General features: G+C 47.4%; 1 protein-coding gene across 1 annotated transcript; it reads right to left on the reverse strand.

Moving 5' to 3' along the window:
• Positions 1 to 3,877: 3,877 nt before the first annotated feature.
• On the reverse strand, positions 3,878 to 26,611 carry TWSG1 (twisted gastrulation BMP signaling modulator 1; the record flags this gene model as incomplete). The annotated part of the gene is made up of 4 exons (XM_080714292.1): positions 3,878 to 4,059; positions 6,993 to 7,259; positions 16,237 to 16,336; positions 26,489 to 26,611. The coding sequence occupies 4 exons, from the start codon at positions 26,609 to 26,611 to the stop codon at positions 3,878 to 3,880; spliced, it is 672 nt and encodes a 223-aa protein (XP_080570418.1).
• Between the last annotated feature and the right edge of the window lie 109 nt (positions 26,612 to 26,720).

A 26,720-nucleotide genomic window follows, 5' to 3' on the forward strand; every position in this document is an offset into this window, starting at 1 on the left:
CACACACACACACACACAAAAAGTGTTACTTTTAAAAAGCCCCCATGGGTCAGACCAGTGCCCCCCAACTTGGACGCTGTCAGCAGACGATCAGCCTTTCTGATCAAGTGCTCTCGCTCCTTGAAACCCATTCCAGCTCCCAAAGGCCTCAGGTCCATCCTCTTCAGCACTGAGACTCTTCATGATTCCCTCCCCAGGCCGCTCTCCGCACTGTGCGGGAAATGCGGATGCTGAGCTGGGTGCTGGCTCGCGCCTGCAACCTCAGCACCGGGGAGGCAGAAATGGGGACCACAGGTTTGCAGCCAGCCTCAGCAACTTACCAAGGCCCTTGGCAACTCAGCAAGACCGTTTCCAAATAAAAAATAAAATAGGGCTGGCAGTGTGACTCGGAGGTAGACTGCCCCTGGTTTGATCCCCACCACCCGAGACACACACACACACACACAGACACACACACACACACACACACACACACACACGTCTTGTGGAATGGCGCCTGGCAACACTGACCTGATGTGAGCTGTAGGAATTGCCGGTGACCCCCAAGAGCAGCTGTGGCGGAGCGAGGCAGCTGGGGTGGGAATGCTCTCCTCCACCCTGGTCTTGCTGTGCCTTCTTCCAACCACCAGACCATTCTCGTGAAGCTGGCTGACAGCTTAGGCCACAGTGCGAGCGTCTTTAGCGGTCCAGGCCGGGGGCGGCTCGGAAGGCCCGGCCAGGGAGCTGGGCCACCAGAGGAGGCCGAGGCCCAGCTGCCAGACAGACGTGCCACACTCACTGTGCAAACACGACACGCTCACCTTCATTTTTTATTAAAATACTTTTCTGTTTACAGGGACAACCAAAGGAAAAATACACAACTTTATCTGTTGCAGCTCATGTAAAATACGGTAGGCACAGGTTCTCGGGATGCAGAGACCGTCAAAGAGCTTTCCTAAAGCGGACTGCAAACAGTGGCCGATCGTGGAGGCCTCACTTCACCAAACAGTTTCGGCTTCTTTTCTCCATTTTCGTGTTATTCTCATTTGTAAATATTTGTTCAATAGTCTAACAACAGTTTTGTTTCCTGAAACTTTTGGAGTCATATTTCTACATCAAGACCTAGGTTTATAGCAGCCTATGTAAACAAACACTATTTTATTTGTATTGTCATTTGATTTGGTGCCACAATTAGGAATACAATTGCAATGATTATTTGATTAAATGTTATGAGGAGGGAATAAGAGAAAACCCTGCTGGCCAGCACACGGCTTCCTATAGTGCTGGGGACGGAGACCAGGGGCATCCTACCTCTGAGCTACACCCCAGCCCTATTTTTTATTCTTTAAAAAAAGAGAAACAAGGTCTAAGTTGTGGCGGTCATAAGTAGCTGAGGCTGTTCACAAACCACGATCCTCCTTTCTCAGCCTCCCGAGTACTAGGATTACAAGAGTGCAATACCATACCCAGCTAGAAAGGGACTTTTTTTGTGTGTGTGGTACTAGAGATGGAACCCAGGGGCATTCTACCTCCCAGCTATACCCCCAGCCCTATTTTTTATTCTTTACTTTGAAACAGGGTTTCAATAAGTTGCAGAGGGCCTAAGTAGCTGAGGCTAGTCTCAAACCTGTAATTCTCCTGTCTCAGGCGCCCAAATACAAGGATTAAAGCATGTGCCACCAGGCCTGGTCAGAAAGAACTTTTAATAAAGACACTTTTTTTTTGTACTGGGGATTGAACCCTGTGGCATCTACCTCTGAGCTACGCCCCTAGTCCTTTTAATTTTCAAACAGGGATTACAGGCGTGTGCCACCATGTTTGGCTTTTAAATTTTAATAGTGAAGAGTTAAAAGGGGTGGTGAGTCAGTTAAAAATGTTTGTCATCATTAAGAAAATATCAAGCATGAGCTAAGAAACACAAGCCTTCAGCCGGGCGGGCGTGGTGGCACACGCTTGTAATCCCTGCGCTTGGGAGGTGGAGACAGGAGGATCTCGCTGGCTTAAGAGACCCTGTTTCCAAATAAAATTATAAAAATAGGTCTGGGAGTGTAGCCCGGAAGTAGAAGGGCTTCCAGGAACCCCAGTACCACAAAACAACAACAACAACAACAAAAACAAACCACAAGCCTTCTTCCATAGGTGTGAAATTACCTGGAAAACAGCCACGTTGAAAGGAAGCAGCTTAGCTGCAGATTCCTTGAAAACGCCCCCTCTCGAGTTCAGGGAGGCACCCAGCTTTCTCAGGGCTAGTGAAAAAAGAGGCTTCAATGTTCAAGGCACTTCTAATAAAGGCGCTCTGAATAAAAGAAAGGACACCCCGAAACTACCCTATCAGATAGGTCTATCACCTAATCTTACTTTCTTAAGAGGCTAAAAATACCTTGATTATTCACTAGAGTTATCTGAATGGGCAGAAAAGGTAACAAGGCTTTACATTTTATATAGTTAAATCATAGTATCACAAATGATTTGTAACTAACTACTGTTTAAATAATGAATAATACAAAAACTTGTCCAAAGGCATCTATCTTTACATACAAAATATATAGGCATATAAAGATAGGTATTCCTAAAAACTTCAAATAATGCAAGTAATTCCAATATGTACTAGAGAAATTAGAAACTTTATAAAATTAAGTGTAATATAAATAGTTCTATTTTAGATCCATGGGTGGTTTTGTTACTATGAAGAACACACACTATTTACTTTTACCTCTACTGAAACATAGAAGCTGACTAAATAATCCTGTAGTGTACCAGAGTGAACAAATCTTGCACAGAGAGTTGAAGAGTTCAGAATGGTAACATCCTACAAACACTTGTTGAGTAAGAAGAGATCCAGACAGAGACTTAACAAATGAGAGATTGCAAATATCACCAGTGATGAACATAAGAGCCTGAACGCTCCCCAAGCTAATCCCAGCACCCCGCTCCTCCCAGGCCAACTCCTCGGTCCCTCCTGGGACGCCCTTTGGCACGCCCTTTGGCGAGGCCTGGCGCAGCCTTAGGCTCCCGGCCCCCTGCTGCTCCCTGCTGCTCGGGAGGGGTGTGGCTTGGCAGCAATTCCCCTGCACCTGAGGGGTGCAGTCACCGCCCTCTCAGTGGGTACTTGCTGAAGACCTTGGTGAAGGCGCCCTCACTGCGTGCACCAGGACTCAGGTAGGCAACGGAGAGAAGGGGGCACTAGGCCGAAAGCAGCGGGCTGTTAAGGTAGGATGGAATCTACTATTCAAAGAGTTTCAATCACAGAATCGAGGACACATTTCTTTTCTTTTCTTTTCTTTTTTCGGTACTGGGGGTGGAATCCAGGGGCTTTCTACCTCCGGGCTATACTCCCAGACCTATTTTTTAGACTTTATTTGGAAACAGGGTCTCACTATGTTCCGAGAGCCTCGCTAAATAGCTGAGGCTGGCTTCGAACCTGTGCGATCCTCCTGTCTCAGCCTCCCAAGTGCGGGGATTACAAGCGTGCGCCACAACGCCTGGCTCACATTTATTTTCTAAAACCAATGAAAAAAGGTTTGAAACTGAGCCTTTGTGTGCTTGCTGTGAATCCTCAGGACCTGCGCTGTGGGCGGAGCAGGTGAGCGCACAGGCCCAGGGCAGAAGGGAGCGCCAGGAGCATCCTGGGAGCAGGGGGCGGCCAGAGACCTTGGGCAGCACTTCACGCTGACGCTGCAGGCCCTTCAAGCCCTGTGCACCTGCTCCCTGTGCCAAAGCGGTAGATGTGTTCAGAGAAGGAGCGTGGCGACAAAGTGAGCCGGAGCAGCGGTGCCGTGGAAGCATTCACATCCCGGCACCCGTTCCGAGTCTCCGCATTCTCGGAGTGCGCGCTTTCTCAAGCACCCAGCACCGGCACGCCGGACCCACCTGCCTCGCTCCCTGCCTGTTTCCTTCTTTAGAACATACAGTTCATACACTTGACGGTTTTACTCCCGTAGTCGATGCACTCCGGCCCGACGCACTCGCAGCAGGCGTTGTGGAACCAGCGGTACTTGGAGGCGCCCATGGACTCACAGGAGATCTTACACTGGTGGATGGACATGCAGTCGTCAAAGTAGACCACTGTGCACATGTGCTCTGGAAAACAAGCGTTCCGATTGCCAGGTGCAGAGCGGCAGCGCCTTACCGCTCGCTCCGCGGCACCTGCCACCTGTCTTATTCTATTACTGCCAGCTGCACGGGACAAAGAGCAGCTACAGAAAAAAGATCTGCATTTGCTAATTACTGTGCAAATCCTTCCACTCCTTGGTCAGACTCTGTCCTGGCTTAAAAACTCTGCAGCCAGGTGTGGTGGTGCACACCTGCATCCCGCTGGGAGGCTGAGAAAGGAGGCCGCCAGCATGGGGCCAGATTCAGCAACTCCAACTCCAAAGAGAGGGGCGTTCATAGGTGGAACATCTGGCGGTGGGTACCTGTCGTGCCAGCGGCCTGGGAGGCTGAGACAGGAGGACCAATGTGCAAGGTCAGTCTGGGCAGATGGGGAAACCTGTCACAAAATAAAAAGAGCTGGAATACAGCTCAGCGGTCGAGTGACTACCCACTACGTGTGAAGCACTGAGTTCATTCCAAACGGCAAACTACTAAAACAAAAACAAAACTATCTGCTGTGCTGCAGAGCTGTGTGTGGGCTTTGCTGCTGCTGCTGTGCTTTTGCTTCTGTGGTGCTGGGGATTGACCCCGGGTCTCACACATGCTAGGCAAGTGCTCTGCCACCGAGACACATCTCTAGCCCTTGGCTGTGCTTGTCTTTTTTCTTTTTGTGGCACTGAGGATGGAACTCAGGGGCATTCTACCTCTGGGCTATACCCTCAGCTCTATTTTATACTTTATTTGGAAACAGGGTCTCCCTAAGCTGCTGAGAGCCTCCCTCAGCTGCTGAAGCTGGCTTCGAACCTGCGATCCTCCTGTCTCAGCCTCCCAAATATTGGGATTACAAGTGTGCACCACCACGCCCAGCATAGTCTTATTAGTAATGACTTCTAGCAGGGCATGGTGGTGCATGCCAAAAAAATAAATAATAACAATAATAATTTTTAGCCGGGAGTAGTGACACATGCCTGTAAGTTGGGAGGCTGAGACAGGATTGCAGGGTCAAGGACAACCTCATAAACCTAGCAAGACCCTGTATCAAAACAAAAAATAAAACAGGGCTGGAGGTGAAGCTCGGAGGTGGAATGCTCCTGAGTTCTATTCCTACCGTTACAAAAACAAAATACATTATTTCTTTTTTTGTTATTGTACTTGGGGTTCTGTTCAGCAAAATTTAGGAGTTATTATTTAATCCTGATGCTGGCTAGTTACATTTTAATAGTGGGCAGATGGCAGCAAAACACGCCACCTCCCATGTGATCATCATGTTTTCCAAAACCAGAGTTTGTCTTACAAAGTACTTTAATCTCAAAAGAAATGAGGATCCTACTCTGTAACTGGACAAAAGCTGTTTTGCGTTCACCATGAGGTCTAACTCCCCTGGTCTGTGTGGTCAAGACCGTACTGGCGAGCGCAGCTAACAGCCGAGCAGGAAAGAGCGCGCTAACTGCCTCCTGTTTCCAGACAAACTGCAACTTCTGTAATTGCTGGACTCTTCTACAGTAAGACTGTGTGGTGCCTCTTAATGGAATATCAAAGGCTTTACATTTCAAAATCACACTAGGACTTGCCTAAAATGTTCTGTATATTTTCTTTTCTTATACTTCTTTGGTCCTGGGGATGGAATCCAGAGGCATTCTACTTCTGAGCTACACACCCAGCCCTTTTTACAGTTTTTGAACAACAGTCTTGCCAAGATGCTGAAGCTGGCCTTGAACCTGTGATCCTCCTGTCTCAGCCTCCCAGGCACCAAACGCAGTTTTTATTTTTTACTAAAATGTTCTTTAATATGCTTCTCAGATTTGTGTGAGTCGTTTTTTGACTCTGTCCCCTAGTGACCAAGAGTGCCCATGTGGAGAGAAGTGGCTGAGGCTGAGTTCTGTCTGAAAACGAGGCGTCTGTGATACCAACTAAGAAGAGAATGTGCACTTGGGATGTGCGCAGTGTCTGCAGCCCGACGTGGTTCCAGAAAGTTAGCTCCGTTTTGATTTTTGGCAGTGGGATTGAACCCAGCGATGTTTTACTACTGAGCTAAATCAGCCTGCTTTATTTTGAAACGGTAAGTTCCTGAGGCCTTGCTAAGTTCCAGAGGCTGGCTTCACACTCGAGACCGTCCTGTCTCAGCCTAAGCACTACGACTGCAGGCATACACTATCTATTCTGTCTTGCTTTGGCTCCCCTCTCCTGGCCTCTTGAGTACTAGTATACAGGGACACTGAATGTTCCCTGACAGCTAGCAGTGCTGCACTAGGTAAACACACGGTTGTCTTTTGTGAAAAGAATGTTAAAGCCTCACACCAATACAGCCCAGAACTGGGGACAGGGACTACTTTCTCAACTGTACTGACACATCTCCTTACCTACTCTGGGATCTTTTAGTAAAATATAAACTTTCCTTGAGACTATTTAAATTCAACACAAAAGGGCCACTGAAGAAAAAACTGTGCATGCGCGTGCACACGTGTGTCACTGGGGACTGAACCTGGGGTATTCTATCTCTGAGCTACACCCCGGCCTCCACCCCCCTGTTTTTGAAACAGGGTCTTGCAGGGTTGCTGAGGCTGTCCTGGAACCGGCAATCCTGTCTCAGCTTCCCTAGTACTGGGATTACAGGTTTGTACTACAACACCCAGCTCAAAAAATACTTTTTTTTTTTTTTTTTTTTTGCGGCACTGGGGATGGAACCCAGGGGCATTCTACCTTCGAGCTACACCCCCAGCCCTATTTTGATTCTTTATTTTGAAACAGGGTCTCACTGAGTTGAAGAGGGCCTCACTAAGTAGCTGAGGCTGTCCGTGAACCACGATCCTCCTGTCTCAGTCTCCCGAGCATGCGCCACCATGCCCGGCTTTCAAAAGATACTCTTAACAGCCCAAGGGAACAGATCCGGCGGAGGAGAAAAAGTCAAGTTCTGCAGTTACCTTTGTCGCTGGAATAAGGCGCATGCACATTGTTGCTGGGAACAGACACATTCTGGTGGTGGGGCTGATTCACCGTTTCCAAAAACGAAACCAGGTTTTCATGATGTGAAAGTTCCTCTGCAACAGGGAAGGAGACGATGTTCCAGTGGAGCTGGGTGTCGCCCTCCGTGAGGGCCCGGAACAGAGAGGGGATGGGCTCGTGCAGCTCCTCCACCGTGCTCTTGGAGGTGGGGGGCGTGTCGCTGTAATTTCGAGGGTTACACATCCCTGTGGAGGCAAAGAACACAGTCATTCCTTCAGTGCTGGTAACACTGGGGTTTGTTAGCTACTGTCCTGTGAGCAGAGTCCAACACACAAAACTGTGACTTCTAACATTAGGGGTTGGTGTTTTCCTAGTTTATTTGAAAGGGTCTAGAAGTGATGGTAACTACTCACAGCCTTAAGCACCAACGACCAGATCTGTTTCTAAAGACCTATCCTCCATGAGGAGAGACCCGAGCTTCTTGGAGAAAGGTGGTTCCGGGGTGGGCAGCGCAGGTCCCAGCGAGCCAGCAGCACTTCCGAGTGAGACAGAGTAGGAAAGCCTCAGGGAGTAACAGACTGACGGAGACACAGGAGGCCGTCTGGAGGTTCCCACGGCCACACACACTGAGCACTGAGGAACGGTGAGAGCCCGAGAGGCACACACCTGCAATCCCAATTCTTGGGAGGTGGGGAAGGAGGATTGCAGGTTTGAGGGCAGCTTTAGTAACTTAGTGAGACCTTATTTCAAAACTAAAACATAACGCCAGGTGTGGTGGCGCATGCTTGTAATCCCCGCGCTTGGGAGGCGGAGACAGGAGGATCAGGCTGGTTCGGAGCCAGCCTCGCTGGCTTAAGAGACCCTGTTTCCAAATAAAAAAATATGAAATAGGTCTGGGAGTGTAGCCCGGAGGGAGAAGGGCTTCCAGGAACCCCAGTACCACCAAAAAAAAAACCCCACAAAACACACAAAACAAAACACTAAAACATAGCCAGGCGTGGTGGCACACGCTTGTAATCCCTGCACTTGGGAGGCTGGGACAGGAGGATCGCACAGGTTTGAAGGCAGCCTCAGCTACTTAGTGAGGCTCTCAGCAACTCAGTGAGACCCTGTTTCCAAATAAAATAGAAAATAGGTCTGGGAGTATGGCCCAGAGGTAGAAGGCCTCTGGGTTCCATCCCTAGTACCACCGCCCCCCCAAAATAGGGCTGGGGTGTAGCTTAGAGGTAGAACCGACCCCCCACACAGGAAAGCTGAATTTGTTTCATTTTTGTTTAGCATCCTTCAGGTTTAACACAAAGGTTCATGTCTTCCTTGGGTTAAGTTTGAAAAACCAAATTTGTAAATTCCTAAATTTTATAAATCCATGGAAAAAGAAAAGTATCTCAGTTGTTTCCAGTTTGTTAGTTTGAAGAACTTGGCAAGAGCCGAGAAGGTAAACAGAACTGTGCATGTGCTTCATGGAGCGCTCCGAGCCCTCTGACTCTGGAGACGTACAGCAGAGCCGTGGCTGAATGATCAAGTCACGAGGAAGCGGTCCCAACATTACATAACCTAGCACTGGAGCCAGAAGCCCAGCCCAGCCTCGTTTTCATACCCACTGTAATTCCTAATAACCCACGCTGTAATAATCTAAAGCAGCATTTTAAAATAAATGCTTGCCACATAATGTCTCTCCATGGTGTCAGATTTTCATCTGCCTTATTAGGGTTATGAGACTCTCAGCTCTCTGCCGGAGCTCCTCAAATTGTGCGTTCTTTTAGGCCCAAGCTACTATGAACCCGACCCTTCCGTGCCGTGCGCTGCCTGCTCCGGAGGGAAACAAGCCCTGTGAGAGCCCTGGGATGCTAACTGTCCATCATGTCTGAACCATGGTGCGTTTCTGGCTAGAGTTACCAGTGAGAAGGAATAAAAGCCATCTTTTTTGTTGAAGTGGTAACCTACACGGGCATGCATTTCTTCCACGTAGTTTCAGCTTTAAGCATTCTCCTGTAAGCAGCCTGGGACTCTACCTTCTGCGGCAGCATGCCATCGCAGAGCGCTCTGGGAGCTGTCTTCTCTTTAGATACTATGATACTTTAAGTTACACAGAAATTTAAAGACTAATTATACTTAAAATGTTAAAGAAGTTAGGCCTAATGGCACAGACTTGTAATCCCCGCGCTTGGGAGGCTGAGACAGGAAGATCACAGGTTCATAGCCAGCTTCAGCTACTTAGTGAGGCCCTCCACAATTTGGTGAGGCCCTATTTTCAAAATAAGAAATAAGCCAGGCGTGGTGGCGCACGCTTGTAATCCCTGCGCTTGGGAGGCAGACAGGAGGATCACGTAGGTTTGAAGCCAGCCGCACGCACTGGCTTAGGAGACCCTGTTTCCAAATAAAAAAGTATAAAATAGGTCTGGGAGTGTAGCCCGGAGGTAGAAGGGCTTCTGTATCTCGGGGGTAGAATGCCCTGGGTTCAACCTCCAGTGCTGCCAAAATAAATAAAATGCTAAAGAAACAGGTTCTGTGAGTGACAGAAAGGACAAACATTAGGACGAGCAACAGCAGCTGGACCACACACACCTCAATCCTTACGTGACACAAGTTAGGCGCCGTTTCTCAGTCAGCAGGCCAAATTCACTACCACACTCGGTCTACAGCTGGGGAGCACAAAGAATCTCTCTGCTATAATTCTGGCCACTGCCACCATGCACGTGAAAAACAAGGAGACAGTGAAGAGCAATCTACTTAACAAAACACATTTTAGTGTAGAACTTAAGTCAAAGAAGGGAAAAAGTTATTACTTTAGTAACTACTACCACTACTACTTGTTGGGAAGTGGTTACAGCAAAAAGCACCAAACCTTCCCATTCCCCCACGCCTGCCCCAGTTTTTCTGGTAGTTACCTCTATAATTTAGATTTTTTTTCTTTTCTTTTTTTTTGTGGTACTGGGGTTCCTGGAAGCCCTTCTACCTCCGGGCTACACTCCCAGACCTATTTTTATATTTTTATTTGGAAACAGGGTCTCCTAAGCCAGCGCGTGCGGCTGGCTTCGAACCTACGCGATCCTCCTGTCTCTGCCTCCCAAGCGTGGGGATTACAAGCGTGCGCCACCACGCCCGGCTACCTCTATAATTTAAATGAAAATGACTTAAGCAGAGTGAAAACATCTTCCGGCACCAGACGCCATGAGCGCAGCCTCTGCTCTGCGGCTGAGAGGCTGCACGTGCAGTGCCCTCCCTGCTTCCCACAGTCACGGCCTCCAACCTGCAGCGAGTCTCCTTCAGAATTTTTTTTTTTCTTTCAGTACTGGGGATGGAACCCAGGGGCATTCTACCTCCAAACTACATCCCCAGCCCTATTATTTTTATTCTTTAGTTTTAAACAGAGTCTCACTGAGCTGCAAAGGGCCTCACTGGGTAGCTGCGGCTGCCCCCGAACCGTGATCCCTGTCTCAGCCTTCCGAATGCTGGGATCACAAGCGTGCGCCCCCATGCCTGGCTCTCCTTTATAATCTAACACACTCACACCTCTAATTTCATTCTTCTCTTAATCTCCCAATTAAGAGGATACTAGGGCCGTCCCCACTTTCCCCACCCAATTAAGAGGATACTAGGGCCGTCCCCACTTTCCCCACCCAATTAAGAGGATACTAGGGCCGTCCCCACTTTCCCCACCCAATTTCTAACTTCTGTGCTGACAAACGTTTTGTGTGTGCTATGCTGGGACGGAGCCCAGGGCTTCTCTACCTCTGAGCTACACTCCCACCCGTTTCGTGTTTGTCCTCACACGAGGGCTCTAGTTTGCTGGGTCCTGTTACTTTGCTGAGGCTGCCCCCCATCCTGCATCCTCCTGCCTCAGCCTTCCAAGGCCTGGGAGTGCAGGTGTGTATCTTGACGCCCCACTTACATGGACAGACTTGATAGCTAGTTTCTGCTACAAATGCACAATGAATCATCTTTGTATATGTCATTCTAAGTTGCAAACTCCTCAACAGTACTTATCCTAACAGGGCCTTCTGAATATTCCTCACCATAGAAAAGGTAGGATTTAGCTGGACGTGACGGCACACGCCTGTAGTCCCAGTACTTGGGAGGCTGAGACAGGAGGATCGTAGTGTCAAGGACAGCTCACAAGTAGTGAGACTCGCATCAACCTAGCAAGACCCTGTTGCCAAGTAAGTACAGTGGGCCTGGGGTGTAGCTCAGAGGTAGATGCCTCTGGGTTCAATATCCAGTACTCAAAACAACAATAAAGGGTAAGATTTACATATTCAACATCATTTTTATCAAAGGACAATCTTTCTGATTTCAAAATAAAATGGCCTTTTCCTAGGACTCCATAAAATATTGAAAACCATGCCACATTCATACAGCACACCCGTGAAGCCTTCTTGCCAAGAAATAGTAAACCTGAATCTTAGAGGCAGCTTCAGATTGCTGGAAATACAGAAGGATGGAAGCGCCCTCAAAGGGGCCACAGGGAGCAGCCCGTCCCGGATGTGTGGCCTTCTAGAGCTTACCAGTGTCCTCAGCATGTCAAGTGAAGACAGCCAGGTGCAACACAAGGACCTCCCTGGAATCAACCTGGTCAAATTTAAGCATGAAAACACATGTCTGAGGTACCTGAGAAACCCAATCACAGGGTGAGTCTTAGATGATACCAGGAAATGAATGTTAACTTTATCAGGTATAATGGCATCACAGTTAAAAAAGGACATGTTCATATTCTTTAGAGATTGACATTGTAGAAGATAGAAGATAGGGATAAAAATTATTTGCTCTGAGTGTGTGCGTGTGTGTTGGGGGAAGGTACTGGGGGCTGAACCCAGGAGCATTCTACCACTGAGCTACCACTCAGCCATATTTTATTATTATTTATTTATTTATTTAATTTACTTTTTTTTGCGGTACTGGGGATGGAATCCAGGGGCATTCTACCTCTGAGCAACACCCCCAGCCCAATTTTTTTTTTTTTTTTTCGGGTCTGTGGATGGAACCCAGAGGCATTTGACCTCCGAGCTATACCCCCTGCCCTATTTTTTATTCTTTATTTTGAAACAGGGTCTCACTGAGTTGCAGAGAGTCTAAGTAGCTGAGGCTGTCCACAAACTGCAATCCTCCAGTCTCAGCTTCCCAAATGCTAGGATTACAAGCATGCGCCTCCATGCCCAGCTTTATTTATTTATTTATTTATTTTTTGGTGGTACTGGGGTTCCTGGAAACCCTTCTACCTCCGGGCTACACTCCCAGACCTATTTTTTATATTTTTATTTGGAAACAGGGTTGCTTAAGCCAGCGAGGCTGGCTTCGAACCTGCGCGATCCTCCTGTCTCCGCCTCCCAAGTGTAGGGATTACAAGTGTGCGCCACTATGCCCAGCTTCCAGCTTTTATTTTTTATTTTGAAACAGGGTCTCACTAAGTTGCTGAGGGCCTCATGAGGTTGCCGAGGCTGGCCGTGAACCCGCAATCCTCCTGTCTTAGTCTCCCAAGTACTGAGACAATAGACATGCACCACCACGCCCACTTTAACTTGCTTTTAAGTATTTCAGCAGAGAAAAGGGGGAAAATGGTTAAGCAAATGTGGCATGTCCTTGATTACTGCTGAATGTAGATGATGAATAAACTGGAGTTTATTGTGTAATTCTCTCCTCTTTTGTGTGTATTTGAAGATCATTATTATCATTTAGAACTGGGGGTTGAACCCAGGGGCATTCTACCTCTGAGCCACATCCCCAACCCTTTTCTTGTTGTTTTTAAACAGAGCCTCACTAGGTGGCTGAGTCTCACTACATTGCTGAGGTTGTCCTCAAACAGTGATCCTCTGGTCTCAGCCTCCCAAGTACTGGGATTATAGGAGTGCGCCACCACGCCTGGCATATTTGAGGACTTTCATCGTAAAAATGAACTTACATATTTAATTCCTGTATGGACAGTTATTTTCTTGGTTCTTGTTTTCCACGCTTGGAATGTCCTTTCTCGTGGACCACACAGTAAGGGCTGTCCTGTGGTGAAGTCACTGTGCTCCCACTCCATGCTTGAGGCCGCCCAGGCTCACGGCCGCCGCCCCGACCGGCCCTCCTCCAACTGAGCGCCTTGCCTTTCTGCCCTAACACGTTTGGCTGCGTATCTATTCTACTTTTAATGACTGGTGTGAGAAGGAATCTTTGAGTTCTTGTCTGAAAGTGTTTTCACTTTGTCTACACCTGCGTGGGGGCTAGCCAGGCGTTCTGCCTTGAGCTACCCCAGCCCTGTTGTTCTGAAATGGCCTCCCTGGGTTTGAGTCCCGCGATGCTGCTGCGGAGGTCCTCGCACCTGCGATCCTCCCGTCTCAGTCTCCCAAGGGCTGGGATTACAGGTGCGTGCTGCCATGCCCGGCTTTAATGCCTCCTAACTGACCCTTTCCCAGTTTTCGTCACTAGACCTTTGTGATTATTCTCCTAGTTGTTGCCTTCTCCCCCCACCCCATTTTGTGGTACTGGGGATTGAACCCAGGGTCATTCTACCTTTGAGCTACACCGTCAACCTCCTTTATTTTTTGTTTTGAAACAGGCTCTTGCTAGGTTGCTGAGAGTCCTGCTACCTGCCGAGGCCTCCCTGAACCTGCAATCCTGCTATCTCAGCCCCCCGAGTACCAGGATTACAGGCACGAGTCACCATGCTAGGCTCTGTGTCTGGTGTGTGTGTGTTATTAGAAACCGAACCCAGGGGTATTCTACCTCTGAGCTACATGCCCAGCCCTTTATATTTTTATAATTTTTTTAATTTTGAAACTGGGTCTTACTAAATTCTTTAGGAACTGGCCCAACTGCTGAGAGGCTGGCATCAAACCTGCAATCCTCTTGTCTCAGCCTCCCAAGTACTGGATTATACACATGCGCCACCATACCTGGCACCCGAGTGATTCCTGACAGTGTCAGTATCTATACTGAAGATGCACCCAATATACTCTGACCCTTTCAGTTCCTGACCTCCCCCACTGATGGCGGTTTTAAATGCACCCACCTCAGTCAACTGACACAGTCATAAGATGCTGAGGCTAAAATCCTTCTGTCTCAGCCTTCCAAGTACAGAGATTACAGACAGGTATCATGACACTTGCTAAAAATTCTTTTTTTGAGATGCATAACTAACATATTTTGGGGTATTGTGAAACAATTGACTTTCTAGTACCCCAGCTGAACAGTAGGGAGGGTGCACGGAAACAGATGAACTCGGCGTCTCGGTGACAGGTAATGGCCGCTCCGGCAGAGCCGCAGGCACATGGCGGCCAACCGTGCTTTCTAGTTCTGTGTACTGCACAACTGGAAAAGTAAAAGCAGTGAAAACAAACACCTTCACCAACACAAGAGATCTAGGATCCAAAAGCCACAGGAGCTGAGGCCAGCCTCCACAACTTGGCAAGACCTCAGCAACAGAGCAAGACCATATTTTCAAAATAAAAAACAAAAAGGGCTGGGAGTGTAGCTGGATATGATGGTGCATGTTTGTAATCCCAGTACTTGGGAGGCTGAAAAAGGAGGACCACAAGCTCAAGAACAGCCTTAGCAAGTAGTGAGATTCTCATCTACGCAGTGAGACCCTGTTTCAAAATAAAAGGGCTGGGGGTGTAGCTTAGACGTAGAATGCCCCCTGGGTTCAATCACCAGCACCAAAAAACCCCCAAAATTATGTTTCCTTGCTGTTCTGTAGTGAATTTTTTCTTTTCATGGGGGTGCTGGAGACTGAACCTGGTGGGGGTTCTACCTCCAAGCTAAATCCCCAGCCTTTTATTTTTAACTTTGAAACAGGGTCTTGCTAAATTGCTTAGGCGGGCCTCCCATCTGTGACCCACCTGTCTTGGTCTCCAAAGTACTGGGATTTCAGAAACATGCCCAGCTGAAAACACAGTTTTTGGAGCTGCACAGGGCGGGGAAGAGGATGGAAAAAAAAACAAGCAAAAAAGTTAAAGGACGTCCGCTGACTACCGGGACCGGCCTGCAGGTCCAGAGCTTCTGCGCTGGGCAGGGACTCCCCACACCCTGGCCCCACCCAGGCAGGAAGCGGGAAGACTGCTCCCTGGAAACTGCAGGCCTCAGAGGGAGAGAGACGTGAAGACCAAGCTAGAGGCTCCTCAGTGTCAAAGCACCTGCATCCTTCTCCCCGTGAGGGGCCAGCACAGGCTCCCGGCACTGCCGGAGCACCGACCCCCAGGAACTATTTTTAATGTATCACAGGTTAATAAAATAGCATTCCTTCTTCTTCTTTTTTTTTTTTTTTTTAAAGTACCAGGGAATGAACCCAGGGCCTCATGCATATCTGGCAAATATTCTACCACTGAACTATACCCACAGCCCCAAAATAACGTTTTTTAAATTTGTACTTGGCAGGGCATTGGCACACATCTGTAATCCTATACATGGGAGGCCAGACAGGAGGATCTCAAGTCTGAGACCAGTCTCAGCAACTTAGTATACCCTGTTCCAAAAAATAAATAAATATACAAATAATAGATGGGTGGGTAGGTAGGTAGGTAGCCTGGGGGTATAGTTTGGAGGTAGAATGCCCTGGGTTCAATTTCCAGTAGTAAAAAAAATGGTGGTCCAGGCCTGTAATCCCAGTACTAACCTAGTGAGATCCTGTTTCAAAATTAAAGCTAAAAAAGGTCTGGAGGAAGCTAGGCATGGTGATACATGCCTATAATCGTAGTACTTAGGAGGTTGAGACAGGACGACTGCAGATTTGAGGATGGCTGCAGCAAGGCGTGAGACTCTGAGTAACCTAGTAAGACCCTGTTTTATTTTATTTTATTTTATTTTTTAAATTTTTTGGTGGTACTGGGGTGGAACCCAGAGAGGGGCTTTCTACCTCCGGGCTATACTCCCAGACCTATTTTTTATACTTTATTTGGAAACAGGGTCTCACTAAGTTGCTGAGAGCCTCACTAAGTAGCTGAGGCTGGCTTCGAACCTGTGCGATCCTCCTGTCTCGGCCTCCCAAGCGCGGGGATTACCAGCATGCGCCACCATGCCCAGCAAGAGACCTTGTTTTAAAACAAAGATAAAACTGGGCTGGGGATGGGGTGGACCTGAGACAGAATGCCCCTGGGTTTAATTCCTGGTACCAAAAAAAGGTCAGCTACGACTACTTTAGCATTAGGTGACTTCCAGATCTCAAAAAGATGCACCTAGCTGTCACTTTTTTAAGGTTTCTTGAGTTAAAAATTCGTGGTGAGAAACAGCGTGTGGCCTCTCACTTACCCACACAGTCGCAGCACTCGTCCCACAGGGCCCCGAGACACAGCATGCAGTCCTTGCAGCAGGAGCAGTTCCCGTCACCAGGCCGGCACTGGCAGAGCTCCTAGAGAGCAGAGAGATGCCTGAGGCGGGAATTCCTGAGAGCCACAGCCCAAAGCATCACTTTCTAATAAAAAAACCCCCACAATGTCTGCATTTATAGTATTTATGTATTATTATTGTTATTATTATTATTATTGTTGTTGTTGTTGTTATTATTATTATTATTATTGTTATTATTTGCAGTACTGGGGATGGAACCCAGGGCATTCTACCTCCGAGTTATACCCAGCCTTGTTTTTTATTCTTTATTTTGCAACAGGGTCTCACTGAGTTGCGGAGGGCCTCACTAAGCAGCTGAGGCTGCCTGGGAACCGCGATCCTCTGGTCTCAGCCTCCCGAATGCTGGGATTCCAAGTGTGCCCACCACGCCCGGCTCTATTTATTTTTGACAGATCATTATTTAACATCATTATGTATAGAACAGCTACAATGTCGGGCAAATTTTTTTTTCTTTTGGACATATTTAGTGATCATATATTATTAAGGTTTCATCTCACTTTTAAACAAAGAAAACTTATTTATAGCCCATAGCACATAATTCACCACATAACACATAATTCGCCACACACAATTCATTACAACAAGCAGTACACAAACAAAACCTATTTGTCAGTTATTAAATCCATTGTGCAAATCCGTCTAGAGGAACAGCCAATTTGTAGCGGGAGCTGTGGTTTCTCAGCATGTAAAGTGTAAGATCATCTTTTACAGAGCACTAATCTGGGCTGGTGCGGCGGCCCACGCCTGCACTCCCAGCGCGCTGCTCAAGAGGACTGCCAGCTGGCCAGCCTGGGCAGCCAGACAACGTGCTTCAAAATAAAAAGGGGTGGGGCATAGCTCAGTGGTAGCAGCCTTTGGGTTCAATCCCTAGTATCACAAAATAAATAGATACATCCAGGCGTGGTGGCGCACGCTTGTCATCCCCGCGCTTGGGAGGCTGAGACAGGAGGATCCGGGTTCGAAGCCAGCCTCAGCTTACCGAGTGAGGCTCTCAGCAACTTGGTGAGACCCTGTGTCCAATTAAATATAAAATAGGTCTGGGAGTATAGCCTGGAGGTAGAAAAGCCTCTGGGTTCCACCTTCAATACCACCAAAATATATAAATAGATAATAAAAAATAAATACAAAATAAAATCAAATGGTCTGGGGAGAAATGCAGTGTTACCATAACTCCTTAGCATGCCTGAAGCCCTGGGCTGGATTCCCAGTATCCCCCTTATGCACACACACAGAACAGAGATTCCTGACCGTCATACATTAAACAGTTGTGGTTGCGTGGCAGGATGCACGCTAGGATTCCAGTTATGCATCACTATGCCCAACCTGGATTCATCAATTACATTTGGAGTTGCTGGTTTCTTTTTTTGGTACTGGACAGATCGAACCCAGGTAGAATAATTTTCTACCTTCAATCAATCAATCAGTCAATCAATAATCAATCCAGGGTTACAGAAAAGTGCAAATAATTACCCTTCGTAAATCAAGTAGAATCTTTTCTTCAGGACATTTAGGAAACTTTTCCTTCAAGCTACTTGTTACAAGGACAAACACGAATCTTCCATAGTTAGAGAGGCTCAAGTCAAGACAGAGATATGCTGGTGGGAGGCGGCCTGAGGGTGGAGAAAACCCCAATCCCTCCCACTCTGGGAAGTTCCTAAGCATTTAACACACCAGTGGTCATGACTATCTGGATCTAAAGAACACGGGCATTTCATGATCACACCTCTGCCAACATAGCACGATGCTGACCCTGTGCCCAACCGGGCTCGCTCTTAAACCCCTATCCCGCACCTTGTCCACTCCTCGCGTCCTCACCACCTTCCCGCTGTGCTAGCCGACTACTGCTGCTTTGCGGTCTCTACTTAACTTGCCATGTGTGGTGCTGGGGAGTGAACTGGGCCCCTCTACCTGAGCAACACCCACAGCCCTAGTGTTTATTTTTTGAAACTGGGTCTAGCTAAGTTACTGCAGGCTTGCCTCAAGTCTGTGACCTCCTGTCTCAGCCTCCCAAGCACTGGGACTACAAGCATGCGCCACCATGCCTAGCTTCAAAATCTCTGCAGAGAGCCAGGCACGGCGGCGCACACTTGTAACCCCGGCATTTGGGAGGCTGAGACTGGAGAATCACAGTTGATGGCCAGCCTCAGCTACATAGTGGGGCCCTTTGCCAACTCAGTGAGACCCTGCTTCAAAATAAAGAATAAAAAATAGGGCTGGGAGTGTAGCTCAGAGGTAAAATGCCCCTGGACTCCATCCCCAGTACCACACACACACACACAAAAAATTCTCTTAAGAGATTTTAAAGAGTTAATACAGTGCAGCTGAAATTCAGAATTTTCTTTGGACTAGATTATTTATATATCTTACCAACCTCGCTATGACTAAACTTGGTACTGCTCAGCTGAATGGAATCTGTGATCAAAGCAAATATAGAGCTCAGAGTCTAAAATAAAGACTGACTCAAAGCCTCCCATCTGCAGTCCACCGCCTCCCCCAGCGGCCCGAGAGGCTCTAGTTCACACTCACAGGCGGCGTGCTAAGGATTCTGCGTGCGTCACTTCTGAACCTCATAAAGCCCCATCAAGGTAGCCATTGCCCTCATTTCTCAAGCGAAGCTGTAAAATTTACAAAACATCATTCAACTAGCAAGCGGCTGGGGTCTGATCCTCAATGCAATCAGGTGTCCTGCTCGAGATCTAAAGATCAATGCTCTCAGTAGCTTAGCGCCTCAGCAATGACAACTGTTCTTTTCTCAGAATGAGCCCGTAATTCAATTCAGAAAGTTCCTCAGGTTGCTTCATCAAAGGCCTCTTGACTCTGAGTACTTAATATAATCAGAAGTGCAGTTGCTCCAGTCTAATCCCTGCTTGCAGAGGTACAAGGGTATCACTGGCTGAGAGCTGGAAAGCCAGCCCTGATTCTTTCCGGCCAGTTAATAAACGCCTCCTCTGCCTCCCCGGCAGCTCCAGGAGCACTGTGGTCGCTCCCGGCCATGCAGGTCAAGGCTGACAGGGACGGCTGGGGACTCCCGAGCTCGCAGCCCGCCGTGTAGACACCTGTCTCTGGCCGGGGCCTCTCTCTCCCAGCTCTGCTCTTGCGTGTTACAGCTGGGAATGAGATATCCTGTGTGTGTGAAGTGTTTTACTAGATGTTTTGAAAGGCTGGTAATCACAGTGCTTAATAATTCTATAATGGAAAAAACTGAAAATCATACTAAATGGAAAACTGAAACTCCTATTTCTGGGCTATCCTTTCTTGATCAGCATGAATATGCAGAGAGAGCTTGGAAAGCCGTTTAGAAAGCTGAAAGGTCATGAAAACCTGGTGCGATGAGAAATCCAGGGGAAGAGCCTGTGTGTTTAAAATGTACCTCACAACACGTGGGTCAGAGGTGACTGTAATATGACAGGAACCGCAATCTCTAAACGCCAGGACACAGAAGCTTTACGTAGCTATCCAATCAACCGTGGAGGAAAATCTTACACTGCACACTTACAACAGTCAGAGAGATGTGAATCCTCTATGAAGAATGAATTGTCTGCCGGGCGTGGTGGCGCACGCTTGTCATCCCCACACTTGGGAGGCAGAGACAGGAGGATCGTGCTGGTTCGAAGCCAGCCTTGCTGGCTTAAGAGACCCTCTTTCCAAATTTAAAAATATATATATGTAAAATAGGTCTGGGAGTGTACCGCAATAAAATAAATGAAAAAATAGTAAATAAAAATGATAAAACAGAATTATTCATAAGAAAAAGTATTTTGAAATTCTAATTCATCTTAGAAAAATTAAAAGTTGGTAACTTACAAAACAATATGAGTTTTTTTCGCTTCTTAAAATAATATGGGCTGGACATGGTAACACACTCTTATAATCCCAGTACTTGGGAGGCTGAAACAGGAGGATTGTGCAGGTTCGAAGCCAGCCTCAGCTACTTAGTAAGGCTCTCAGCAACTTGGTGAGACCCTGTTTCCAAATAAAATAGGAAATAGGTCTGGGAGTATAGCCCGAAGGTAGAAAACCTCTGGGTTCCACCCCTAGCACCACAAAAAAACAAAAAAACAAACAAAAAAATAATATATATATATATATCCCTTGAAAATTTCCAGGTATTATTTTCATTTTGTGTGTGGTACTGGGGATGTAACCCAGGGCCCTTCTACCTCGGCCCTATTTTTTTTTTTCTTTTTTTTTTTTGTGGGTCTGGGGATGGAACCCAGGGACATTCGACCTCTGAGCTACACCCCCTATTTTTTATTCTATATTTTGAATCAGGGTCTCACTGAGTTGCAGAGGGCCTCACTAAGTAGCTGAGGCTGTCTGTGAACCGCGATCCTCCTGCCTCAGCTTCCCGAATGCTGGGATTACAAGCGTGCGTCACCACACCCGGCTCTTGGCCCTATTTTTTATTCTTTATTTTGAAGCAGGGTCCAAGTTGCAGTGGGCCTCACTAAGTAGCTGAGGCTGGCTGTGAACCTGCCATCCTCCTGTTTCAGCCTCCCAAGTACTGGGATTACAAGTGTGCACCACCACACCTGGCTCAGGTATATTTTAGATCTTGAATGAATATTTCCCCAAAGGCCAATGTGCTGAAGGCTTGGTCCCTGCCCATGGCACATGGGAAGGCGTGGCACTTGAAGAAGGCAGGCCTAGCAGAGGGAAGTTAGGTCATGGGTGTGCCTTGAAGGGCATTGCGGGATCCTGCCTCGGCCTCCGGCTGGGGTCGCAGCGCGCGCCTCCACGCTACTCCGCTCTTCCTTTAGGACATCTACCTCATGTTTTGTTCAATGATGGAAAGTTAACTACAGCTTACTATTGGCCCAAATTTTAAAAGTTATTTTCATAAAAGCAGATCCTGCAAAAAAGCAAGATCTTGTATTGTCATCCCCCCCCAAACAGTACTGCTAAAGCACTGCTTATGTAAGCAAGGAAGCACACCAAGACAAATGTACCTTCTTCATGTTTAAAGTGAGATTTCTTTCCTGTCAGAGCACAAAATAAATATTTACATAGGGACCACCCTTAGCACTGCGACCTGTGGAGAGGCAGGAGCGACCGCACCGCCTGCAGCCACGCGGGGAAGACACTGACCTCGCTGGGCGCACCAGGAAAGTGCTTTCGACTTAGTCATCTCGAGCATGCCGCTCAGTCAACACATGTTCCAACTCAGCCTCACAGGACTTCATTTCAACAGCACAGATGTTGTAAACCAAACTAACCACGGAAACGGAGCTTCCCGTACGCTGCGACAGCACCGCATCTTTGTCTTTCGTAGAGGACTTCATCGCCTACCTCTCGTCACCGCGGCAGTGTTCAGAGCAAGTTTAAAGAGAGAAGCTGTTATTACCATTTGAAATGTTGATGTGCCCTGCGCTCCGCTGGGCGTGGAAGCGGGATGTGAACAACTCAGCCCGCTGTAACGGAAAATGAAGCCACAAGCTTTCACCTCTCAGGGCTGCCAGCCACTCTGAGGCTTTCTTGAAGGCTATGGACTTTCGTCCCAGGAAATTACGACACAAGTTTAATATAAAAATCTGCCCAGGGAGCTGCAAATGAAAACAACAATGAAATTCCACCACACATCTGGGAATACCCTGAAGATGAGGTCTTAGAACCCAGTTAAACAGTTACCATTTGAAACCCAAAGGCAATCTGTTCTTCAACTGAGCAGAACTGGGTTCCATCACAACAGTCAGGTTACCCCCATGCCAAAGCACGCTTGTAATCCCAGAATTTGGGAGGCTGAGACAGGAGGATTGCAGGTTCGTGGCCAGACTCAGCTACTCAGGCCCTCTGCAACTTAGTGAGACCGTTTCACAAGAAAGAATGCAAAATAGGGCTGGAGATACAGCTCAGAGGCTGAATGCCCCTGGGTTCAATCCTCAGTCCCACGGAACCTGGCTGAATGTCTGGGAACTCCAGTCTGAAGGAGCCCGCAGTGGAAGCAAGTCACTCACACTGTGTTTAACTATTATTTTTTTATTGTAATGTAACCTCCTTCTACTATTAAATGTGAAGATATGGTAAAATATAAAAAAATAGCCAATAAGCACATGAAACGATCTCAATATCATTAGCCATAAGATGGCTATAATAAAACAGCTGCGTGAAGAAAACCTGGAATCCTCACATTCAGCTAAATGGGAATGTCAAATGGCACAGGCACTTTGAAGAATTCTTAGTTCCTGAAAATTAAAGATTGAGTTACTATGAGATCTAGCAATTTCACTTCTAGATACATACAGAAATTAGAAGATACATCCAGGGCTGGGGATGTAGCTCAGTAGTAGAATGACTGGCTAGCACATGTAAGACCCTGGTGTGTGTGTGTGTGTGTGTGTGTGTGTGTGTGTGTGTGTGTGTGTGTGTGTTGTCAATTCAATCCCCATTACCAGCGGGGGAAAAACCCCAAAAGAAACATCCACACAAAAACATGAATGTTCATAGCAATCTTATTCACCACAGTCGAAAAGAGAAATAAATATCCACTAACTAATAAATGGATAAAGTGTACTATATTCATATAGTGAAATATTATCTTTTTTTTTTTTTTTTTTTTTAGTGGTAATGGGGTGGAACCCAGGGGCTTTCTACCTCTGGGCTACTACCCCAGACCTATTTTTAAATACTTTTTGGAAACAGGGTCTCACTAAGTTTATGAGAGCTTCACTAAGTAGCTGAGGCTGGCTTCGAATCTGTGCGATCCTCCTGTCTCAGCCTCCCAAGCGCGGGGAGCATAAGAAAGTATCAAAGCATCAGCCAGGCACAGTGGTATGCACTTAAATCCCATACTTGGGAGTCAACACAGGAGGATCACAAATTCAAGGCCAGCCTCAGCACCTTAGTGAGACCCTGTTTCAAAATAAAAGATAAAAAGAGCTTGGGGGTATAGCTCAGTGGTAGAACACATCTGGGTTAAATCCCCCATACCACCCCCCTCATAAAACCATGAACTAGTAATACATACTCCAACATTCATGAACCATGACGACATCATGCTTAATGACAGCAACTAAATACAAAGGACAATACACTGTCTGACTCCATGGACATTGAAAATCCAGAACAGGAATAGACAGCGTAAGCTGGAGGTTGCCTAGCTTGGAGGTACGATGACCCTGGGTTCAATCCCAGGTACCAGTAAAATAAAATAAAATTAGCTGGGTGTGGTGGCGCACGCTTGTAATCCCATCATTTGGGAGGCTGAGACTGAAGGATCACGATTTGTGGATAGCCTCAGCTACTTAGTGAGGCCCTCCGCAACTTAGTGAGACTCTGTTTTAAAATAAAGAATTAAAAAACATGGGGCTGGGGATGTAGCTCGGAGGTAGAATGTCCCTGGGTTCCATCCCCAGTACCAAAAAAAAAAAAAAAAAAAAAAGAAAGAAAGAAAAGGAAACGTAATCTGCATAGTGTTGTGACCCCCCCCACCCCGGTCAATATCCACATAACACAAAGGCAGTTTACTGACTGTCAGTTTAGAATATCTAGTACAAGCTGGGCGTGGTGACACACACTTGTAATCCCAGCGCTTGGGATCGCACAGGTTCAAAGCCAGCCTCAGCTACTTAGTGAGGCTCTCAGCAACTCAGTGAGACCCTGTTTCCAAATAAAGTAGAAAATAGGTCTGGGCGTATAGCCCAGAGGTAGAAAAGCCCCTGGTTTCTACCTCCAGTACCACACACACACAAAAAGAATATCCAGTACCTACAGAAGGGAAGCTGGAATGTGGCTACTAACAGTGGCACAGGGCCGGTGATGAGGGACACAGACCTGCACATTTACCTGCTAAGGGAGGGCTGTTGACAGGCCCTAGCTGACAGGGAGGGCCAGCGGCACTGCGGCTGGCTTGACCAAGCGCGTACAGCCATTCCCCGCAGATTTAATTCAGCCACCATAAGTCATGCCAAAGTAGAAATGCCGAGGGCAGCGCTCACAAATGCAAGGGAAACCGATTCCTTAGCTTTACGACATTTAGTAGGACAGCAATAGGCTCCTAGGACCTCTCAAGGCCTCCACAGCCCCAATAAGCCCTCCCTTTGCTAGGTTCCCTAAAGAAAGGCACTGTTCTTTTTGTTTTGTTTTGGGCGGTACTGGGGATTGAACCCAAGAATGCTCTACCACTGAATTAAATTCTCAGCCCTTTTTATTTTGAGACAAGGTCTCACTGAGGTGCTTAGGCTGGCCTTGAACTTGTGATACTCCTGCCTCAGCCTCCCAAGAAATTGGGATTACAGGTGTGTACCACCCTACCTGGCTGCACTGTTCTTCTTAGAACTTAATTATACTGTCTCATTGCTAGAGAGAGAAAGTAAACAAAATCTAAAAAGGGAAAAGTAATCCAGGGGTGGTGGGCACACGTGTAATAATCCCAGTACTCGGGAGGCTGAGACAGAAATGCAAGGCCAAGGACAGCCTCAGCAAGTGGTGAGACTCTCAACCACCTAGCAAGACCCTGTTTCAAATAAAAAAATAAAATAGGGCTGAGGTTGTAGATCGGAGGTAGAATGTCCTGGGGTTCAATCCCCAGCGCCATAAACAAACAAACAAACAAACAAACAAACAAACAAACACATGTGAGGCTATTAATCTCCTCATACATTAAGAATCAAGTGATATTTTACCTAGCTAATAGAACAAAAAAGTTTAAATATACTATAGAAACTGGAAAGGACCAAGAGATAAAGTCAAACCAGTGATATAACTATGAAGTTGTTAGATACACCTAAAGCGGTAACCTGATCTACATAGCAGAGAGGCATTGTGTAGAGACACATAATCTCTAGATGTGATAAATTTTAAAAAACAGTAGTACAGCCAGGCGTGGTGGGCACGCTTGTAATCCCCAAGCTTGGGAGGCGGAGACAGGAGGATCGCGGTTTGCAACTAGCCTCAACTACTTAGTGAGGGCCTTTGCAACTTGTCATCCCCAGGCTTGGGAAGCAGAGACAGGAGGATCACACAGGTTCGAAGCCAGCCGTGCTGGCTTAAGAGACCCTGTTACTAAAGAAGAAAAAGTATAAACTAGGTCTGGGAGTGCAGCCCGGAGGTAGAAGGGCTTCCAGGAACCCCAGTACCACGAAAGAAAAGAATAAATAATAATAGGGCTGGCATTGTAGCCTGGAGGTAGAATGTCCCTGGGTTCCATTCCCAGTACTGGGGAAAAAAAAGGAGTAAAAAGCTTATTATTTAGCCATATGGCTAAAAACCACTAACAGAAGTAAAAACAGTACTTAAAACATTACAAGTGATTCCCCTACGCCAAGTGCAGTGCACACGCCTGTAATCCTAGTTCCTGGGAGGGTGAGATAGAAGGATGCCATGTTCCAAGCCAGCCTCAGCAACTTAGCAGTGAGGATATCAGCAACTCGGAGGCCCTGTTTCCAAATGAAGAGTAAAGTAAGGCTGGGGACGTAGCCTGGAGGTAGAACGCTGCCAGGTTCACCCCCCTGCAGCCCTCTCCCCCAAAGGAAAGGAAAGCTTGGTTCTCCTCGCTTGGAGTGGTGGCACGTGCTTGGAACCCTAGTACCTGGGAGGCTGAGAAGGGGTTCAAGACTGGCCTTAGCACCTTAGCACGATCCCGTCTTAAGGGCTGAGCGTGCAGTTCGGTGTAGAATGCCCGGGTTCAATCTCTAGTACCACAAAACCACAAAATAATGTAAGTGCACGTGCGCATGTGTGTTATTGGGGATTGAACCCAGGCGCCTTCTACCTCCGAGTTACACCCCCAGCCGTATTTTAGTTTTTATTTGGAAACAAGGTCTCGCTACGTTGCTAACAGCCTCACTCAGTTGCTGAGGCTAGCTTGGAACCTGTGATTCTCCCGTCTCAGCCTATCAAGTATTGGGGTTACAAGTGTGCACCTAGCTAGTAAGTTTATCTAGGGACTGGGTCTCACTCAGTTGACCAGGCTGGCCTCAAACTTGCAATCCTCCTGCCTCAGTCTCCTAAGTAGCTGTGATTGTAGGTGTGCACCGCCCCACCTGACATTACTGAACTTCTTAAATCAGGCCTCATTTATATGCACAACAAGGAGTAAACCTCCACAGTGTACCCGGGCTCAGTCCCTCAAGCCTGACGCAGTGCCCAGGCCTTACGCACGCTCTATCGGTACGTATGTGCGCACATCTGCTCTGCAGCGTGCTCTGAGCCCTACCTGGATGAGACACTTGCTCACATCACTAGCACAGAGTGCTTTGTTACAGCTCAGTGCCGCGGGCAGCCACGTCAGGAGCAGCAGGATGGCCGGGGTGAGCACGGCAGCACACGGGGACTTCATGGCTCTTCACAGCAGAACCTCCTCGGTAGCTAAACAAACAGAACAAGGCACGAGGCAAGGTAAAAACAAGTTAAAAAGGTGAATATCAAAGCATAAACCAAGAGTCACT

The sequence above is a fragment of the Muscardinus avellanarius genome (assembly GCF_963383645.1).
Source record: "Muscardinus avellanarius genome assembly, chromosome: 17".
In the NCBI taxonomy this organism is placed as follows: domain Eukaryota; kingdom Metazoa; phylum Chordata; class Mammalia; order Rodentia; family Gliridae; genus Muscardinus; species Muscardinus avellanarius.